The 17,062-nt window shown below is 42.2% G+C and overlaps 1 protein-coding gene across 1 annotated transcript; it reads left to right on the forward strand.

The window, feature by feature from the left end:
• Positions 1 to 1,559: 1,559 nt before the first annotated feature.
• LOC146976488 (putative G protein-coupled receptor 149) lies at positions 1,560 to 11,682 on the forward strand. Its single transcript, XM_085796306.1, has 5 exons — positions 1,560 to 2,815; positions 4,246 to 4,426; positions 4,573 to 5,075; positions 8,904 to 9,047; positions 9,417 to 11,682. The coding sequence occupies exons 1-5, from the start codon at positions 1,844 to 1,846 to the stop codon at positions 9,921 to 9,923; spliced, it is 2,307 nt and encodes a 768-aa protein (XP_085652432.1). The 5' UTR covers positions 1,560 to 1,843; the 3' UTR covers positions 9,924 to 11,682.
• Positions 11,683 to 17,062: the final 5,380 nt, after the last annotated feature.

Here is a 17,062-nt window from a genome sequence, read left to right on the forward strand (position 1 = left end):
TCAGCTGGTATATCTGTAAGCCTGTGTCTGTGTGTGTTTTTGTGTTTACCCTTGTAGATTGTGTTTTGTCCTCTTGTGTCCCTTGATGTGTCCTCATGGCCCCAGAGAGAGTTCAGTCATTAGACTGGCTCTAAGTCACTTAGCCCAAACCCTAATTGAATTACCAGACCTGAAGTCAGATGCACTCACAGTTATGTTTGCATTCACATCGATATATGCTGTGCAAGGCTAAAAAGAGCTGAGCCCCCACAGATGTGGCAGAGTGATATCATACAGTGAGTGAGAACATGACAGAGTGTAAATAAATGAGCATGGACTGTCATCATGCAGATCCATGTGTACATTTGCATAAAGGGCATAAGTCCAAAAATCTTTCACCAGTGATAAACAGAGCACTACTCAGGGAATATTATTTATATCTGTGGAGCGGCATGAGGATAAATGAACATTTACCATCTAAACAAACGGAGGAATCCTTCAGGCTGAAAATCCTTGAACACCACAGGGAAGGGAAGGCCATGGCCAGTTCCACACCAGGGTATAGGATTCACACACACACACACACACACACACACACACACTGGTTTCACACACAAACACATCTGCCTCAGTCCTGCCTCAGGGTCACACACTGTTGTAATTTATTTTCTCTAATTGGCTGCAACCCTTTGTACTGTCCCTCTATAACCTATCTAATATAACTATCTGTTATAATTACACCATAATTATTAATTAAATTGCCTTTTAAAACACATGTCTCTGGTGACAAACAAGATTAATATGTTTCCGTGTAACACAGAATCAAGCAAGGACAACTTTTCTTCTGAAGTACTTCAGTACACACACACACACACACACACACACACACACACACACACACACACTGCTGCCTCATGAGGCCTGCTCCACTCACTGTCATGGCATGAATGACAGACATGCACTTATTGTACAAACATGCACTTACTGTACAGTAAACTGGCCGTCTGGCTGTGGGAAGCATTCAGCCGACATGGTCACAAGATACCACTCAAATCTTATCTAATTTATGTTTCCTCTATTATTCTAGCCCTGGCATTTAGTTCTCAGACTGCAGTGAGTGAAAAGGCTTTTGAAAATGGAACATTGAAAGGTAATCTGCTGGAAGAGGCTCGCACAGACGCAGCCCGTCTGTTTAAATGAGCATCTTTGGTTTCTAAATGGAATTAACCACAAAGTGATGTGCCATTTGGACAAAAACACAAATGGCAGTAAAATGGAACTTTTTTTTTAAACCCTCTTATAGCCTATGTTCAATCCTAAATTGTGTTTAAATTGAGAGAATGGGGTTGAGGGAAACAGAGAGGCAGAAGGAAGAGGGAGGGTGTTGGTATTTGGAACCCGGGGGAACGCGCCGAGCCAAGCTACAAAATAAACGCATCAGCTCCACACAGACACTGTAGCGGCAGGCTGCGTTTTGGCCCAACCCCAAATGACTGCCGTGAGAGGAAACGTTGATGACGACAGCACGTAAATCGGCAGCTGGAGACTAGAGGTGCTCGCGTTACGCGGTTTTGAACGGTGAACACAAGTGCCTGCCAGCACGGTACCCGGAGGCTCAGGCTCTACGTCCAAAGACACCGGGAAGCTTCGGTTACGCGTGCGTTCCCGCTTGGATCGGAAAGGAGGATGTTGCGCCGTGTCCCTCACATCCTCTCCTCTGTCTGATGTGTGTTTGTGAAGAGATGCGGTGCACGTTGTGCAGCCCTCACGTCTTTTGCGGCGCGGTAAACTTTACAGGCTAATGAGTCAGATTTGACCAATTAAAAAGTGCCAAAAGAGGCAAAGAAGTTCCATTCAGAGAAAGATGTCCACGCCGCACCTTACCTCCCCGACGCCAAACCAGAGCTACCTTTCCACGGCAACCTATGATGAGAAGACAGACCCCTCGGAGGTGGAGAGGCAGATCCGCCTGCTGCTTTTCGGCTTGTGCGTAACCATCGCCGCTGGTACCTTTGTCGGAGGTGTGTATTCGCTGCTGTCTCTCCTACGGATGAGGAGAAAAACCTCCTTGTGTCTCATTGTGGCTTCCATGTCGGTGGACGACCTGCTCAGCGTGGTCCCCCTCTCCTTATTCATGCTCCTTCAGTGGGAGGCAGATGGGAGTGGAGGGTCGGGCAGCCTCTGCACTTTATCCGGACTTCTCTACGTGTTCCAGGGTGTTTCTAGCAATATGAAGGCTTGCCTCATAGCAGCCTATACTTTTTATGTCACCAAGAGGTTTGGAGTGCTTCAGTCTGTCCGCCGGCCCGTGAGAGTGATGTGGGCTATTGCCGGTGTGTGGGCGGTCAGCCTGGCCGTCAGTGTGTTACCTTTGTGCGGATGGGGCAGCTTTACGCCGGCCTCTCTCGGGTGTTTCCCAGAGAGCGACAGTTTTTACATCCTGCTGCTTTTCTCGTTATATTCCCTGTGTTTTTGCGGCTTGTTGTTTTTCTTTATCTCCCTCACCTACCAGCTGCTGTGCTCCAGAGAGCCCCAGAGGACTTTACTGTACCCCGGCTATTTGGAGATGGTCAGGGGACTGAGTGGCACTGCTCCCCTCTGTGAGTTGCCGTCCTTCTCTCGGGACAGCCTGAATAAAAGTTTCGGTGCCTACAACGAGCTGAGCCCAAGTTCATGCGTGACAGAGCTCAGGGACAAAGAGGACAGCGGCCTGTCCCCAGTGTCCGTCAGAGGACAGAGAACCCCCACTGTCGGAGACACACCAGTCGTGTTTGCACAAAAGCGCTTCTCCATGATCCTGGCGGTTGTCCGAGTGGTTTTATGGATGCCAATGATGGTAAGCACCGTGATAAAAACATCAGAGACTGAAGCCAAAAGTTAGAGTGTCTAAGAAGTCTGAGAAAACGACCTGACATTTCAAAACACTTAACCTAATGCCAAACATGCATCTAATAGACCAGAAATGCTCTTGACAGGTGACTAATGTTTGCACTTTGTAAATCATTTTGTTTGCAGATCATTAAATGCTATTTAGTTTGGATAAAATGCCCTTTTTAGGAAAGGCAGAAAATTCATTATACATGTCATGACAATTTATGATAGTAAACCTCTCACTTCTTTAAATGATAATCCAAAGAAACTCATGTATGAGTCTGTCTCTATTTAGGTGCACTCATGCATCCCTAAATGAAAGATTGATGTTGTTTGTGTACTATGAGTTTATAATGTGGACAAAAGTACCAGAGAGTGGGATATAATGAAAAAACAGGAGTGGGTTTCTTACTTTTTAAATCTTTTACTGTCTTGAAGAAATTAACTACTCTGTTTCGGATAGAGATTAAGAAACCTTTAATGTTATTTGAGGCAACTTTGGGAAACTGATGCCTCTAAGGTTTTGAAAGCATTTACATATCTGGCAGTGGTTCACTGTCTCTGTAATTTTGTTAAACACTGATTACTGAAACAAGCATTTTTTTTGTTATAGCTCACATCCCACCAAAAGAGCATTCCCCTAAAGGCCCTGAAACAGTAGTTGGCAGGTTTTAGTCAACACTTAAAGGGCAGCTTTAATCAGGTTGCATTGTGAAACACTTTGCGTCATTGCACCACACTGAGTGCTGCTGTTATACAATTTTGTTTTTACTCAAAAAAGGGAGTTTTAGGTGATGAAATTCATCATTGTCCGCTGTGCAGGCAGCACACAATGCCATTTCAAACTTTTGACTCCTGAAAATTAGTACAAGCACTGGAAATGACTGCAACAAAAAAGAAAGAGCATAGATCATAGGCCTACTCATGAAAAGGTTTTCTTTCTGTGTATGTGATTTTTGTTTTGTTGAAACCAACATGTTTTGCCTAAGATAATTTCTTTTCAGATATCTATTGTTCCAGTCTGTTTTTTCACTTACAGGTCATATAATTTTCTAGAAATCTGTTGAGGTCCATATAATGCGCTGCACCTGTTGTTTACAAATGAGAAAATTCACCTTCTGATAAGCAACGTAAATTTCCACATTTATTGTCAATTTAGTGAACCCATAGACAGTATAATATGTGCATCCTTAATTATGTGGCATTTCCTCTCAAATGGCACTGGTATACAGTAGGATAGTCCGATACAAAAGAAAATCAAAAACCAAAGAAGCCCTCTATGTATGAAGGATCTGAATTATATTTTTTCATTCATGTGTTCCCTAACCCCCGATTTCCTCATGCATATTGAATCACTCCTCAGTGAATTAATTTCCCCTTCCCTTTTATTCACAGACGTTGGTTTTGGTGCGCCATGCACTGAATGCGCGCAGCTCGTCCCTAGAGACTCTGAGCTTCTTTCTCACTCTGCTTGCCCCTGCGGTCACTCCGTTATTCATGCTTTCTGAGCGCTGGATCCACATGCCATGTGGCTGCTTCATTAACTGCAAACGGGATCCAGCACAGGAGCCTTCAGGTAGACCCTGGGATAATAAAATTCAGCAACAATGCAGCATTGATAGTGTTTCTATTGAATAAACATGTTTCCCAAATTGAGATCATATTTGGGTTAAAGGTGCCATGAAATTATTCTCAATGTTTTTTTTTGTGTGTGTTTTACAGTGATGAAAAGAAGATTTGAGTTCAACCTGTCCTTCCAGCAAGGCTGTGGAGTATACAAGCTGTCACATGCCACCATGTCTCAAAACAGTCCACCCCTTGAGAAGCCTGCCTATCACAGCCTGTTTAACTGTGACTTCCCTAATACTCGCCTTGATGCACTAGAAAGTGGCGGGCTCTCCAGCTTGGGGCCCAATTTTGATTTCAGCACCACAGGCCCAGTGGACAGTTCCTCTCACGCAGACCTTCTATTAGAAGCTGTTGCTGGAGGAGGAGAGGCTCTGGCTGACTGTCCTCCACTTCCCCATGAGAACCATGGAGATGATGATGATTTCCGCTGTGTCCCTTTGCTGCCTCCTCATCACCGGGAGCAGGACCACAACCTCACAGACACATCGTCGGTGTTTGAGGGGCCGGAGAGGAGGCTGTCGCATGAGGAGTGTCGAAAAATTGAGCTGACCGACTGGGAGTGGTGCAGGAGTAAATCAGAGAGAACACCCAGACAGGTAGACAACTGTCATTGTGTGGTTTATGGCTGACATTAATTGATTTTTCCACTATCTATGACTTTCTTTAACCAGTCAAACAACAGCTGCGTTACAGTAACATGCAACATATGGTGATGTGCTCTAGAGGTGATCGTTTAGCAGCGATCAGTATCTTTGGACCATTAAATGGTTGGATTTTTACTCTCCCTTTATGTATTTACATTTTTACAAATTAAATGTTTAGACACAGTGGACTTCGATACAATATTTATATAGTCAGCTTTTGTGTTTCTGTGCGGTTTATCTCTGTCTGGATGCCTGTCTGACTTTCTGTGTGTTGTGTGTCTGTGTCTCTGTGGGGGGATTTTCCACATCTGTGAATATGCTTCTTTATAATCAACTTGACGGACTGGGAGCTGCTCATTTCATTTAGATAAAATGTTTAAAATCCCCTCTCCTTAACCTTAACCTCTCTCCTCTCCTCTCCTCTCCTCTCCTCTCCTCTCCTCTCCTCTCCTCTCCTCTCCTCACACCATCTTTATCTGTGCTAAATTTCAATTGATTCTGACTAATAGAGCAATTGATCAAGATACTATCAGCAGCATACCATGTTAGTAATAAATGCCACATCGTCTTTCAAACCTGAATATTCATTCAGTGCAGCTGCACAGATACTCTGAAATCAGACAAGCTCTCAAGGCTGAGCTCTATTCATTGATTTAGTCTTGTGTTTACAGGGTTTTAAAGGCAATGTTTACAGGTTCAAGATCAGAATTAATGAGATTTATCCACTGAAGGTTACCTCCCTTTTGTGTGATTGTAAATGCAAAACCCCAAATTGGCAACATTTTCTGATAAAAACCAAACAGAAACATTCAACTGAATCAGTTTTGATTCTTATTCTAGTTTAGAGTTTACGACAGACAGACAGACAGACAGACAGACAGACAGACAGACAGACAGACAGACAGACAGACAGACAGACAGACAGACAGACAGGCAGACAGACAGACAGACAGTATGGTGCAGCTTTGTCCATCTGCCAAGACCTAAGTTTGGCTCATAAATGTATTATTTGCTCAACCACTCAGTAGTTGCTGCACCTTCTAGTATGTCTCCTGGCATTGCAGCCTTATTCTGAGGAACATTACCTTTGAAACTGACAACACAGTTGTTGTGACTTTTAGAACAGTAGCACACTGAGATTGTTGCAGACTCACAAAACAAACTGGGACATGAATAGATGTGCAAGCATGCAGGCATACATGTGCACACACACGTACACAAACTCTATCTCTGTCTCTCTTCCTCTCTGCCTCTGCTCTGCTGTACTTATAAGTTTGAAATGTTTTGGTTTAGAAATCACCAGAGGGTGGAAAATCCATGGAGTGTGCATCTACAGCTTGGCTTTGCCACTCACTTTGCATCATATATAAGTCGGTGACTCTCACTGCTAGCTTTTGCATGTGTGTGTGTGTGTGTGTGTGTGTGTGTGTGTGTGTTTCTTAGTAGCAAACTGTGTATATTATGTCCCCTTAGGCTTCATTCAATGATTTGTGTCAGTAGATACATTTGCAATTATAGTATGCATATGCACTAACACGGTGCATATATAAACAAACATGAAAACACATGCACACACAAGTGTATACAGAGCAAAGATAAAAATTAAGCTGCACAGATGCACAAGCTCTCCCTCCCCAAAACAACAGTCAAAGAAGACATAAATATCTAAAATAAGCTCACAAAAACACGCGAGTACTGCTGTACTGTATTCACACACAAAGGCAAACAACAGATGAAAGCCAAGTCTAAATAGTTTGTGATTTATAGTGTTTCCTGGCTGTGTTTTGCTCCTCATTAACAGGCTAGATGTCATTACCCAGCGTCTCCCACTTTGCTGTCAGCCCTACTGGCCTTAAGTATCCACAGGGAGAGGTGGAATTAGAGCTTAAAGACATCTTTACCCTCTCTGTGACTTTAGACTCTCTGTTAGCAAGCGCAGAGCTCGGGGGCGCGTTCACAAGTGCTGTCTCTGAGAGGGAACGGAGGTAGTGTGCATTCAGATGCTGGGAACTGAGGGCTGTTTAACTTTCTGAAAACACATCTGAAACTGTAAACTAATGTTGTTCTCACAAATAAGACTACACTAAGGAGAAGGGGAAATATATTGATTTTCAACAGACAGGCAAATCACACAACCTTAATCAATACGCTGCAGGATGTAATACACATCAGCATAGGATATTTAACAGTGCTGGTGCTCATTTAAAGTTGTATGCTTGCACTTGAGAGTCAGGTGAACCATAAATGTTTTGTAGATGTTGAATTATTCCACCAGATAAGTGGGAAGCTTTCAAACTGCTGGCAGTGCTAGAGAAGAAGTCAGGATGGGACAAATGTTGATTTAACCCTCTGGGCCATGTGGATGTTCATTTTCAAATTTTGTGGCACACCATTTCAAATTGTCAAGACTAGGGATTCCCCGATTGATTAGCTGCTCATTATGACCATTATCAGCCATTTTTTATTAAAACTGATTACAGTAACTGTGACTAATACTCTGGTGTTTGCTTATAGTAACCCTAACCCAAGTTATGCCTCCCACCTAATTCAATATGCCGTTGTATGGCAGGCTACCAATACAAAACATATCAGCTGTGGATTGGTCAGTCTCACCCATTGATGCTCCATTACGGTTACGTCAGCAAAATATGTGATCATGGCATCCGTGATATTTCAGAAAAAAGGTAGTGGTGCTAGAGGAAAGTAAGGAATCACTGGATGAGTAGACTCATCCTTTCATCCTGCATAAAATGTGACAAGTTGTTGAGATGAATCTGTCTGGATCCATGAAGATAAAGCAACATTGCAGTGTGTTTACATGTCATGTAGGCTTATATCAAAGTAATTTATAGAATTACAACAGCACGTCACATAGAATAAAAACAGGCACATTGTGTGAATATAGCAGAACACACACACATCCATCAGTATGCTTCCCACATTGATGGGCTCTGAGCCTTATTTGATTTACTTGACAATGTGTTTTCAGCTCAACGTTGCGGTCTGTCTCCCTCTCATGTCTCTCAGTTCACAATGATGCACAGACAATGACAGGAAAACAGACAGAGTCAGGGCGGACAAGAGATTGACATCCTCTTTGTTTTTTACTTTGCGTCATAGTCACAATTGGATCATTACATCGAACTAATCTAAATAATTTAGAGGACTTAATGAGACCTGCCACGGTCTCCCACCGTCGCACCGCAGCCGGCAGAATGCATTTTGTCAAATGCATCATGTTAACAGAGGCTCACTGTGATGCATGTGTGGTGAATTAATCTCTATGAAAACAATATGAAAATATGACTGGAAGACATGCAATTTGATTTAAAATGTAAACAGTATAAATGAGCCACATAATTTAATAACAATGGCAAAATGATAAGAAACTGAGAGGAAATTGGACTGATACATTTTACACTGAAAAAAATTGTGATAACAGCTAAATGGCTTTTAGATAACACCTCCCATCCTTTGGCTGCAAACTTAAAAGTTCAGTGGTAATGTCTTTATGCACAGAGCACCAACATCTCATTTTACCTGCAGAGTGCTATTGACAGAACTCTTACATGTTCGCCTCATTAACTCTGGGGAGAAAAATGGTCAGTCAACACATTCATCTCCCTGCCCTTGACATCATGGCTGCAAATAAGCTTAATTAGTTTGAACAAAGGGAATGAGATGCAAAAAAGACCTTGTAGATGATGTAAAGCATCACATGCTTTGTACCTCTTTCATGAGTAAAAAGACCTGAATCTTTCCTTTGGTTTTCCTGCTCAGCGATCCTCAGGTGGTCTGTCAGTCCCCTTGTGCGCCTTCCAGGGCACCGTATCTCTGCAAGCACCTACAGGGAAGACTCTCTCTCTCTCCACCTATGAGGTCAGCAGTGATGGACTCAGAATCTCACCAAACAACGCCAAGAAGGTGAGTGAAACTGTCAAAATACAACTATTGTGCCACTGCAGTGTGATACGATTTGTGAAGTTTTCATTGATTTTGTAAATTTCTCTTTGGGGTCCTGGGGCAAAAACCAATGAAGGTTATAATTAGAATGATTGTGGTGTTGAGAGTAATGAATATCCTTATAATAAGTCAGTGGGATGCTTTGGTACACATGAAGCAAAAAGACATTGTACATTGCAATCTTCGACAGAACTTGACTTGAATAATTCCTGTTGTGAAAATTGTTTTACTGAATAAAGCAATTATCTTAGCTCAAAAGATGATCTGTTCTCTGTTAGTCTGTTTCTGTTTATGGATGATTTTTACTATTAATCTCTCTCTGCCTTAAAGGTGGAAGTGTATCGCTCCAAATCAGTCGGCCATGAGCCCAATGCTGATGACCCAGCGTCAGGAGGCCAGGCCAGAGACGTGAATGTCAGCAGCGTGGAGATGGGCATGGAGATAGGGATGGGGATAGGAGCGGTGGTGGGGGACACCAACGTCAAGATCCACCTGGAGGTTCTGGAGATCTGTGACAACGAGGAGGCCATGGACAGCGTCTCCATCATCTCCAACATCAGTCAATCCTCCACCCACGCTCGCTCGCCATCGCTGCGCTACTCGCGAAGGGAGAACCGTTTCGTCTCCTGCGACCTGGGCGAGACGGCCTCCTACTCGCTGCTAATCCCCAGCGGCGGCAACCCGGAGACGGAGACCATCAACATCACTATACCGGACACCGTGGAGGCTCACCGCCAGAACAGCAGGCGGCAGACGCAGGAGGGCACGGGATATCGCGAGGAGATACAGCTGCTCAATGAGGCCTACAGAAAGCAAGCCGGGGAGATGGAAGAGTGACACCTGTTGGATGACAAGACGGTGGTTCTCAGGAGGAGGTTGAAAAACGACCTCTGCCACCAAAGATTAAAGACAAATTGCCTAATCATTCCACATTTACTTCTTTCTGATCATCAGAGAAATGACAGGTGACAGAGACTAAACAGAGACTTAGATGAAGACTGCTATAACAGTTTGCTTACTCTCATACCTCATGAGAGCAACATGCATCTCCTGTCTGAGTACACAGAGATAGATTTGTCTGTGAATGCACAGACAGTTGTTAATCTGGGTAAGGAAGAGAGAGATGGAGAGAGAACCATAGGAAGGGGAGGAGTGGAGAGAGAGCCGCTGTTCCAGCAGAGCATCTGTATTCCTGCCAAGACTTTCACCATATGGCAGCCTGTCATCATTAAATAGATACATCGAGACAGAAACTCACTTAGACGTGGAAAAGGAGGGTGTAATGCCACAGTCTGGTGACATGTCTGACATAAAGCAGCTCTACGTCACCGGTGACTCAGCCGTGAGGGGAGGGGTCACCTGACCCATGTGTCTGACTCATCCTAGCGTGTTGTGCATTACGTGTGCGAGCAGTAGCCCTGCCCATGAGGAAGAGGGTACATGTAGGAAAGTAATGGTTTGCGACGTCAACTGCCAAAAGTATTCAAATGTTTCCCTGTATAAGAATGTGTTCATCCTGCGTATTTCTTTAACTTAAGGAGTGTTTTCCTCTGCACCAAGCTGCTATGTTCATCCTGTGTTACACAATTAGTGTCGCTACAATCAATTTGGAGAGAGACCACTATCTGTGCTGAAGATCTTAAAAAAAGAAAAGAAAAAAAAGAGTAAAAGAAAAGGAGAGTCAAGCGTTAGAGGGAGAGTACAAGTGATCATTGGAGAAGAGGTTGAGGGGATACTTAGGCAGAGCAGTTTTCTGCCTCGTGCACATTCGGTGCATTTAAAATGAGTGGCAGTGTGTGTATTTTACGACAGCAGGCAGCATATGAATGTACATTCCACAGCCACTTTGGGGGCTCAGTTCGCTGCCCATCCAATCAGTGGGCCAAAGAGGCCTCGCTCTCACTTTCTGTCGAATACATGCATAAATTCAGGACTGGAATCAAATTTTCATAGATTGTGTTGTGTATTTCACGACCATTTCATGAACGGCTAACATCTTTAACCTTTACTCTTGTTCTCTGATGATACAGTATCAGTATATCCATCATTACTTTTAAACACATTGACGTGTACATGTATGTAAAACCAGTATTATAGATTAATTTTAGAATATATATGTATTTATGTTTGTTTTAATGTTGTATTTTATATATCAGCATTCGAGATCTTCAGCACATCATTGGCACTTTGTGGACCTCATTTGTAGGCTTTTCAACTGTTCTTTAGTGAGCCCACTTCATCAGTCGCAACATGTCCCTTCCTCCTGAAGACTGTTGTCATTAAAGATTCATACAGGAAAATTGCCTCCAACAAGGTTGCCATGCATTTCTGTTTCGAGTGCTCCTGGGAAAAATGTAAAAGAAAAATAATGTACAGTTGTATGAATCATAATGAATGTGAAGTTGTATTCAGTGTCAGCCGTGTCAGTTGTTAATGGTGCCAAAGGTTTTCAGTTGAGCAAGGCTCCATCTCTGCGGCCGTGGAAGTAATTCAATCATCTGCTTATTCTTACTTTGAAAGAGGACTCAGCTTCTGGTCAAACATTCACATTGGCCATGTTGATCAATAAACTGTTGTTTGCCTTAGGAACTGCACATTGGCTGTGAAAGAGTGTGCATGTTTGCTTATTCACGTCATCCATCTGGACTCATAAGGTAATTCACAAACTACTCAGATGGGATTTTTTTTTATTACAGAATAAAAGCAAATGAGGCGTTATAATTAACTACTTAAGAGACTGACCTACATAGAGTGCAACCATCGTTGGCTGCTGTGCCCCTAGGATGACAGCAATGTGACTAATCCATAGGAGCTGTTTACAACAGTATGATACTTTCATTGTGCTCTTATCAGTGTTTGAGCTAAAAGAAACGGCAGTAAAAAAAACTCACGTATTCTTGTGTTTTTGGAAGGTTTCAGTATTTTTTATCTGTGTGCGTGCACACATTTAGATGTGTGGTGTTTGTAGAAGGAGTGAGACTGGAAAGCAAATAGTGGGGAAGAAAGCCAGAAAAGGGCAAATGGCAGTAAAAACAAAAAGCTGAATAATATAAAAATTGGAAATATCAAAGGTCTTGACCAGCCGCTTTTCTTAATGTTTTATGATTTCTGTCTAATCCACAGACTTTAACCTTCCCATTCGCAACATCTCATTCTGCTGAAACAACCAGGTGCAGGTAAGCCTTTACCAGAGTGTGGTAATGAATCTGGAACTGCTTGAGCTCTCTAGTTCAATACATGCACCTTCATGAAGAGCATGCATGATCATTGAAATTGTAAGCCAAAGCCATAAACGGGAGAAAAAGCAACATAGTTAAAACTTGATGTCTTTCATCAGAGGGTTTTTTTCATCTTCATATGATTCTGTAGGTCAGAGATCATTTGTATGCAGCAGGCAGCGCTGAGGGTATGAATACAAGGTGTGCAGAAGAATGGTATATCTGCAACCAAACTGAAAGGAGGGGGGGCATATGAAACAGTGCCTTTTCCTTTCATATCCTTTTGTTTTCACAACCAATCCACTACTCAGAAAATTGTCATATTTCTCTCCCTCCTCACACATCTCAACTTCACGCTCAGCATGTTTTTATACTGCCCTATAGTTTCTTATCAATTTCTTGCACTGCTTATACTGACTCCAGCTCATTTTGAACCCCCCATCTTTTTCCTTTAAAGCAGCCAGCTAAGATATTCATGGAGCTCATATAAAATAAAGATACAGATAAATGTATTAGAAGCTAGGGTGAAATTATGTGCGTCACTCCCAATTCAAACAAAGTGTGGTCATCACAGTTGATTTTTTTTTTTTTTTCAAATTGAGCCCATGCTCAAGTCAAATACTTCATGCTTAATGATTAAAGATGATGAAAACAAGCAGTGCACTGAGACATATCGGATAAATTAGGGTTATCTTTCACTCAAAGTGACAATGGAATACATTTTTACTAATCTCCGGAAATGATCTTCCTCTGCTCTATCTGTGTGAACAGCTGGATTTTTTAAATAACAAAGTGCTTGCTGGCATCATGAATGCGGACAAGCTGCACACATTTTTCATTTCACAGTTGATAAAATTAAACGTATCTTATCCTTGGTTGTATCACGAACGAACACAAGTGCGTGCCAAAGGAATAAGGTAATTGTAAAGTGGTGATGCATGACAACACTGAGCTTTAGGGTGGAACCTATCTGCAACCTCCCATGAGCATCATGCACACACCCAGTGATTGACTCTTTCACGCCATTCATCCCTTTCCCTATCCTCTTGTCTCTGCCTCGTGCTTCGTGGCACTAATTGGATGTATATTTCTTTTACTTTGTGAAACAAAGACAGAAGGAGAGACTGGGGGAATGAGAGCATATGAGGGGATGGAGAAAATAGCACATCTCTTTAATATTCAAGCTAATTTAAAATGAGAATGTTGAGCACAATCCAGTCAGATATTTGCGAACAAGCTATATAATTCAAGGTAAATATATGATGAGAATGTTTAGTTGGAAAGCATACATTGATATTCTTCATTAAGTGTTGCTTGTTATTTTAATGCCATCACAGCAGTACAACTGATTGTGAAAAGCTGCAGACTTTCTGTAAAATTAGCTTTGACTGACTATGGACTCACCACAATGTCCATGTTATAGCAAAGCAAGAAGCCTTCAGGTGATACTGTCCAAAGCAGTCATGGTAGATCTGTTTCATTTGGCTGTAACCTTTAAGGCCCAGACAACAGGTCAGTCCCTGATGTTCCATTGAGCTGCGAGCACAATGAGTCGGTTGCAACAGTTACACTGACAGCACAGACTGTCTCTGTCTGCTGTGCATGCTCCCTAGAGTGGAGTTTTAGAGCTAGAGAACATTGTTTAAAAGTTTTTTTTTTCTTTGAGTGCAATGTCTGGCTCGAAGGGAAAAAAAGGGTGGATTTATCAAATCCTGGGCAAAGGAACACTCTTGTTTTGCTGCTGAAATCTTTTCAGTGATTCCTTTTGTTAATGAAAATACATTCAGAAAAAGCCGATTAATAGTAATAACCTCGTACATCATGAACTATTTCCCTTACTTTTATGATAATGTATTGACTGCTTTAACAATGAAAAGGGATATAAAAGTTTGACCCTAGCCCTGGTGTTGCTATAGTATTGGATCAAAAACATTTAAACATTAGCATAACTAATAATATTGATAATGTAATATAATAATAATAACAAATTACTAAAGAACAATAGCTCACCAATCATATCACCATCAGTGTTGGAAGAAGTAGGACAAAACCTTATCCAAAAATATGTTGGGCATGAAAAGGAAGTACTCATTTCTGGTTCAGGTAATAGCAAAGGAAACACTATTGAACACAAAAATGTGCAAATGAATACAAAGTGAGTGGTGAGTATTGTTCATCGTTCAGTTCATTTTTCACTGTAGAATTCTCTGTCTGAAAGTGCAGCAATTTCCTGATATGGTATAATAGTGATTGTAGAAGCAATTGTACAGTGAGATGCAGAATCTGTCAGCGAGTAAAGAGCATCCAGGAAGAAACTGTTCCTAAGCCAGTTGTTCTGGCCTTGATGCTTCGATGCCTCCTGCCTGAATGGAGGCAGGGTGGCCAGAGTCCCTTATGATGCAGGAGGCCTTTTCCCATACCTGCTGTTGTAAATGTCACTGATGGTGGGTAGGCCTCTGCCGATGATCCAGAATGCAGTTTTTAACGTTCCCTGCCTGTGTATCTGCTGCAGAGTACTATACGATGGTGTCCAGACTTTATGACGTTCTCTGACAAATATATGTTGAAAAGTGAGGACTTTGGTGCCAAGTCCACTGTGTTCCTCCTAAAGACCCAGAGCTGTCGATGGACCTTCTTCACAATGCTGCATTGAGGCAGAGACGTGCACTTGCTGATATTTAAAACAGGAGATGACCTCGACAGCAGCACCCAGGATGTGAAGAGTATAAAAAAGTGTGGTGCATGGTCTTTCTATGTCCACAGTGATCTTTCGCATTTCTTTACATTAATGGAGAGGTTGTTTACTTTTTTTCTGACTGACACAGCAGCAGTCTCAGATGCTTGGCTGAGCAGCCATAGGTCAGCAGTGTGTACAGCAGGTGGCTCAGGGCCGCACCCCAGGAGGAAACTATTGATGAGTTGTTGTGGATTCTATCAAGATGGGCTCAGTGGTGTCAGTTTGCCTGTCAGGGTCTGTGGTATGTTGGTGTTAAAAGCAGTGCTGAAGTCCAAATACAGCACAAAGTGTTTTTGTTCTTTAGGTCAGTGATTCCCAACCAGGGGTATGTGTAGCCCTAGGCGTACCCAAGCATATTGCAGGGGGTACATGCAAACATTTAGTAATTTATTACTGTAAAATAATAAGATGATAAGTGGCCTAAATATTCCTAATCATTTCATAAGCCCATTACTAAAATGGTATGTGCGTGCCACGACTAGCTCACCCTGGTAGACAATAACCAGGAATAACTTTGTGAAGACACATGCTGCCAAGGCCAGGCCAAACTTTGATAGGTGGCTCCAACATCCACTGCTAAAGACTCAGAAGAGGACTCAGGGGAGCTGAATGTTATGAATGTTACAGTATAAGAGTTTAATAGAACAAAGGCGGGTTGATTTTTATTCATTATTTATTTTATTTTTTGAAGGTAAATAGATTCTTATTTATTTTTATGTGTAATTAGAGTTAGAAAGAACAAAAATGAAGGAGAATTATTATTCATATGTCCTACAAATTAAAGAGATAAATTAAAATGATTTTCATTTCATAATCAGTTGTGTTATGTTTTATATGACCACTTTTGGATAATTATCAACACATATGAGTGAGGGGGCACTCATGGTAGGACAACAGGCTATAAGGTTGGGAACCACTGCTTTAAGTAAGTGAGGGCCAGTGAACCACAGATGAGATGGCATCTGTAAAGGAGGGTTCTGTCTAAATGATCATCTGTGTCTTTTCATCTGTGCAATAACAGCTGTTCAGAACTTTGTGATAATTGGGGTAGTGCTAATGGGCATTAGTCGTTCAGGCATTGTTGAACTCCTTGGCACAGGGATAACCAACTGGGACAACAGTCTTCAGCCACTGGGACGGACAATCACTTGGAGCAGTGAGGTGTTAAAGATGTCCATTAGCACCTCTGTTAACTGATGTACACAGTTCCTTTACGGACCTGACCTGGGATGTTGTCCAGGCGTGGAGTCACACCGGTGATCATGTGTGTGAATGGAGGAAACAGGTCCTTGGGGCGTTCTGCTTTATCGCCCCTCCACATGCTCCAAGGGGCATGTTGCAAAGGTGACCTTGGATTTTGAGAGAATGTGTCGCTTCCACCACCCAGTTTCACCTTGTTGCTCTGTTGCTGATGTAGCCAAAGACACCTCTATAGAGGCATCTCTATATTCAAAATGATGATTCTGATCCGCTTAGAGGAGAAGCAACCAGCTGAGTTGAAATACAGCAACTTTGAACATGTAGCCCACTTAAAATATTGATCATGCAGCTTGGCTTCATTCACTTGTGTGAGGTTAGAATTTATTATACAGTAGATTATTAGGAGTTTGTTTCCAGCTCAAACAAATTCATGCCAGAGCTCCTTCATGTTGTAGTAGCCTAGAACCCTTGTAGTCACCTACTGAGTGGAATGGATTAGTTGTTTAGCACGCCAACATTATATCCATTTAAAATGACAACAATGATACATAGACTAGGCTATAGGCTATATAAGGGCACTGAAGTAGCACAAAATGCAAAAGCCCTGGTGAAGTAGTATATTTTCTGAATTGTATTTAATTAAAACATTCCAGTAAATCTGCTCAGTTAGTGGATATTTAATTATATTTAGGCCTATTTTGTATTTAACGATATGAATTTACCACTCAAGAGTGTAATGCGTCTGCGTGCGAGCGTGCGTGCGTGGGTGACTAGTGACAACCAATCGCAAAACGCAACGTCAGTAACATGCAGCAACAGCA

The sequence above is a fragment of the Trachurus japonicus genome, chromosome 13 (genome assembly GCF_045865225.1).
Source record: "Trachurus japonicus isolate A0001 chromosome 13, Traja_1.0".
Lineage (NCBI taxonomy): Eukaryota > Metazoa > Chordata > Actinopteri > Carangiformes > Carangidae > Trachurus > Trachurus japonicus.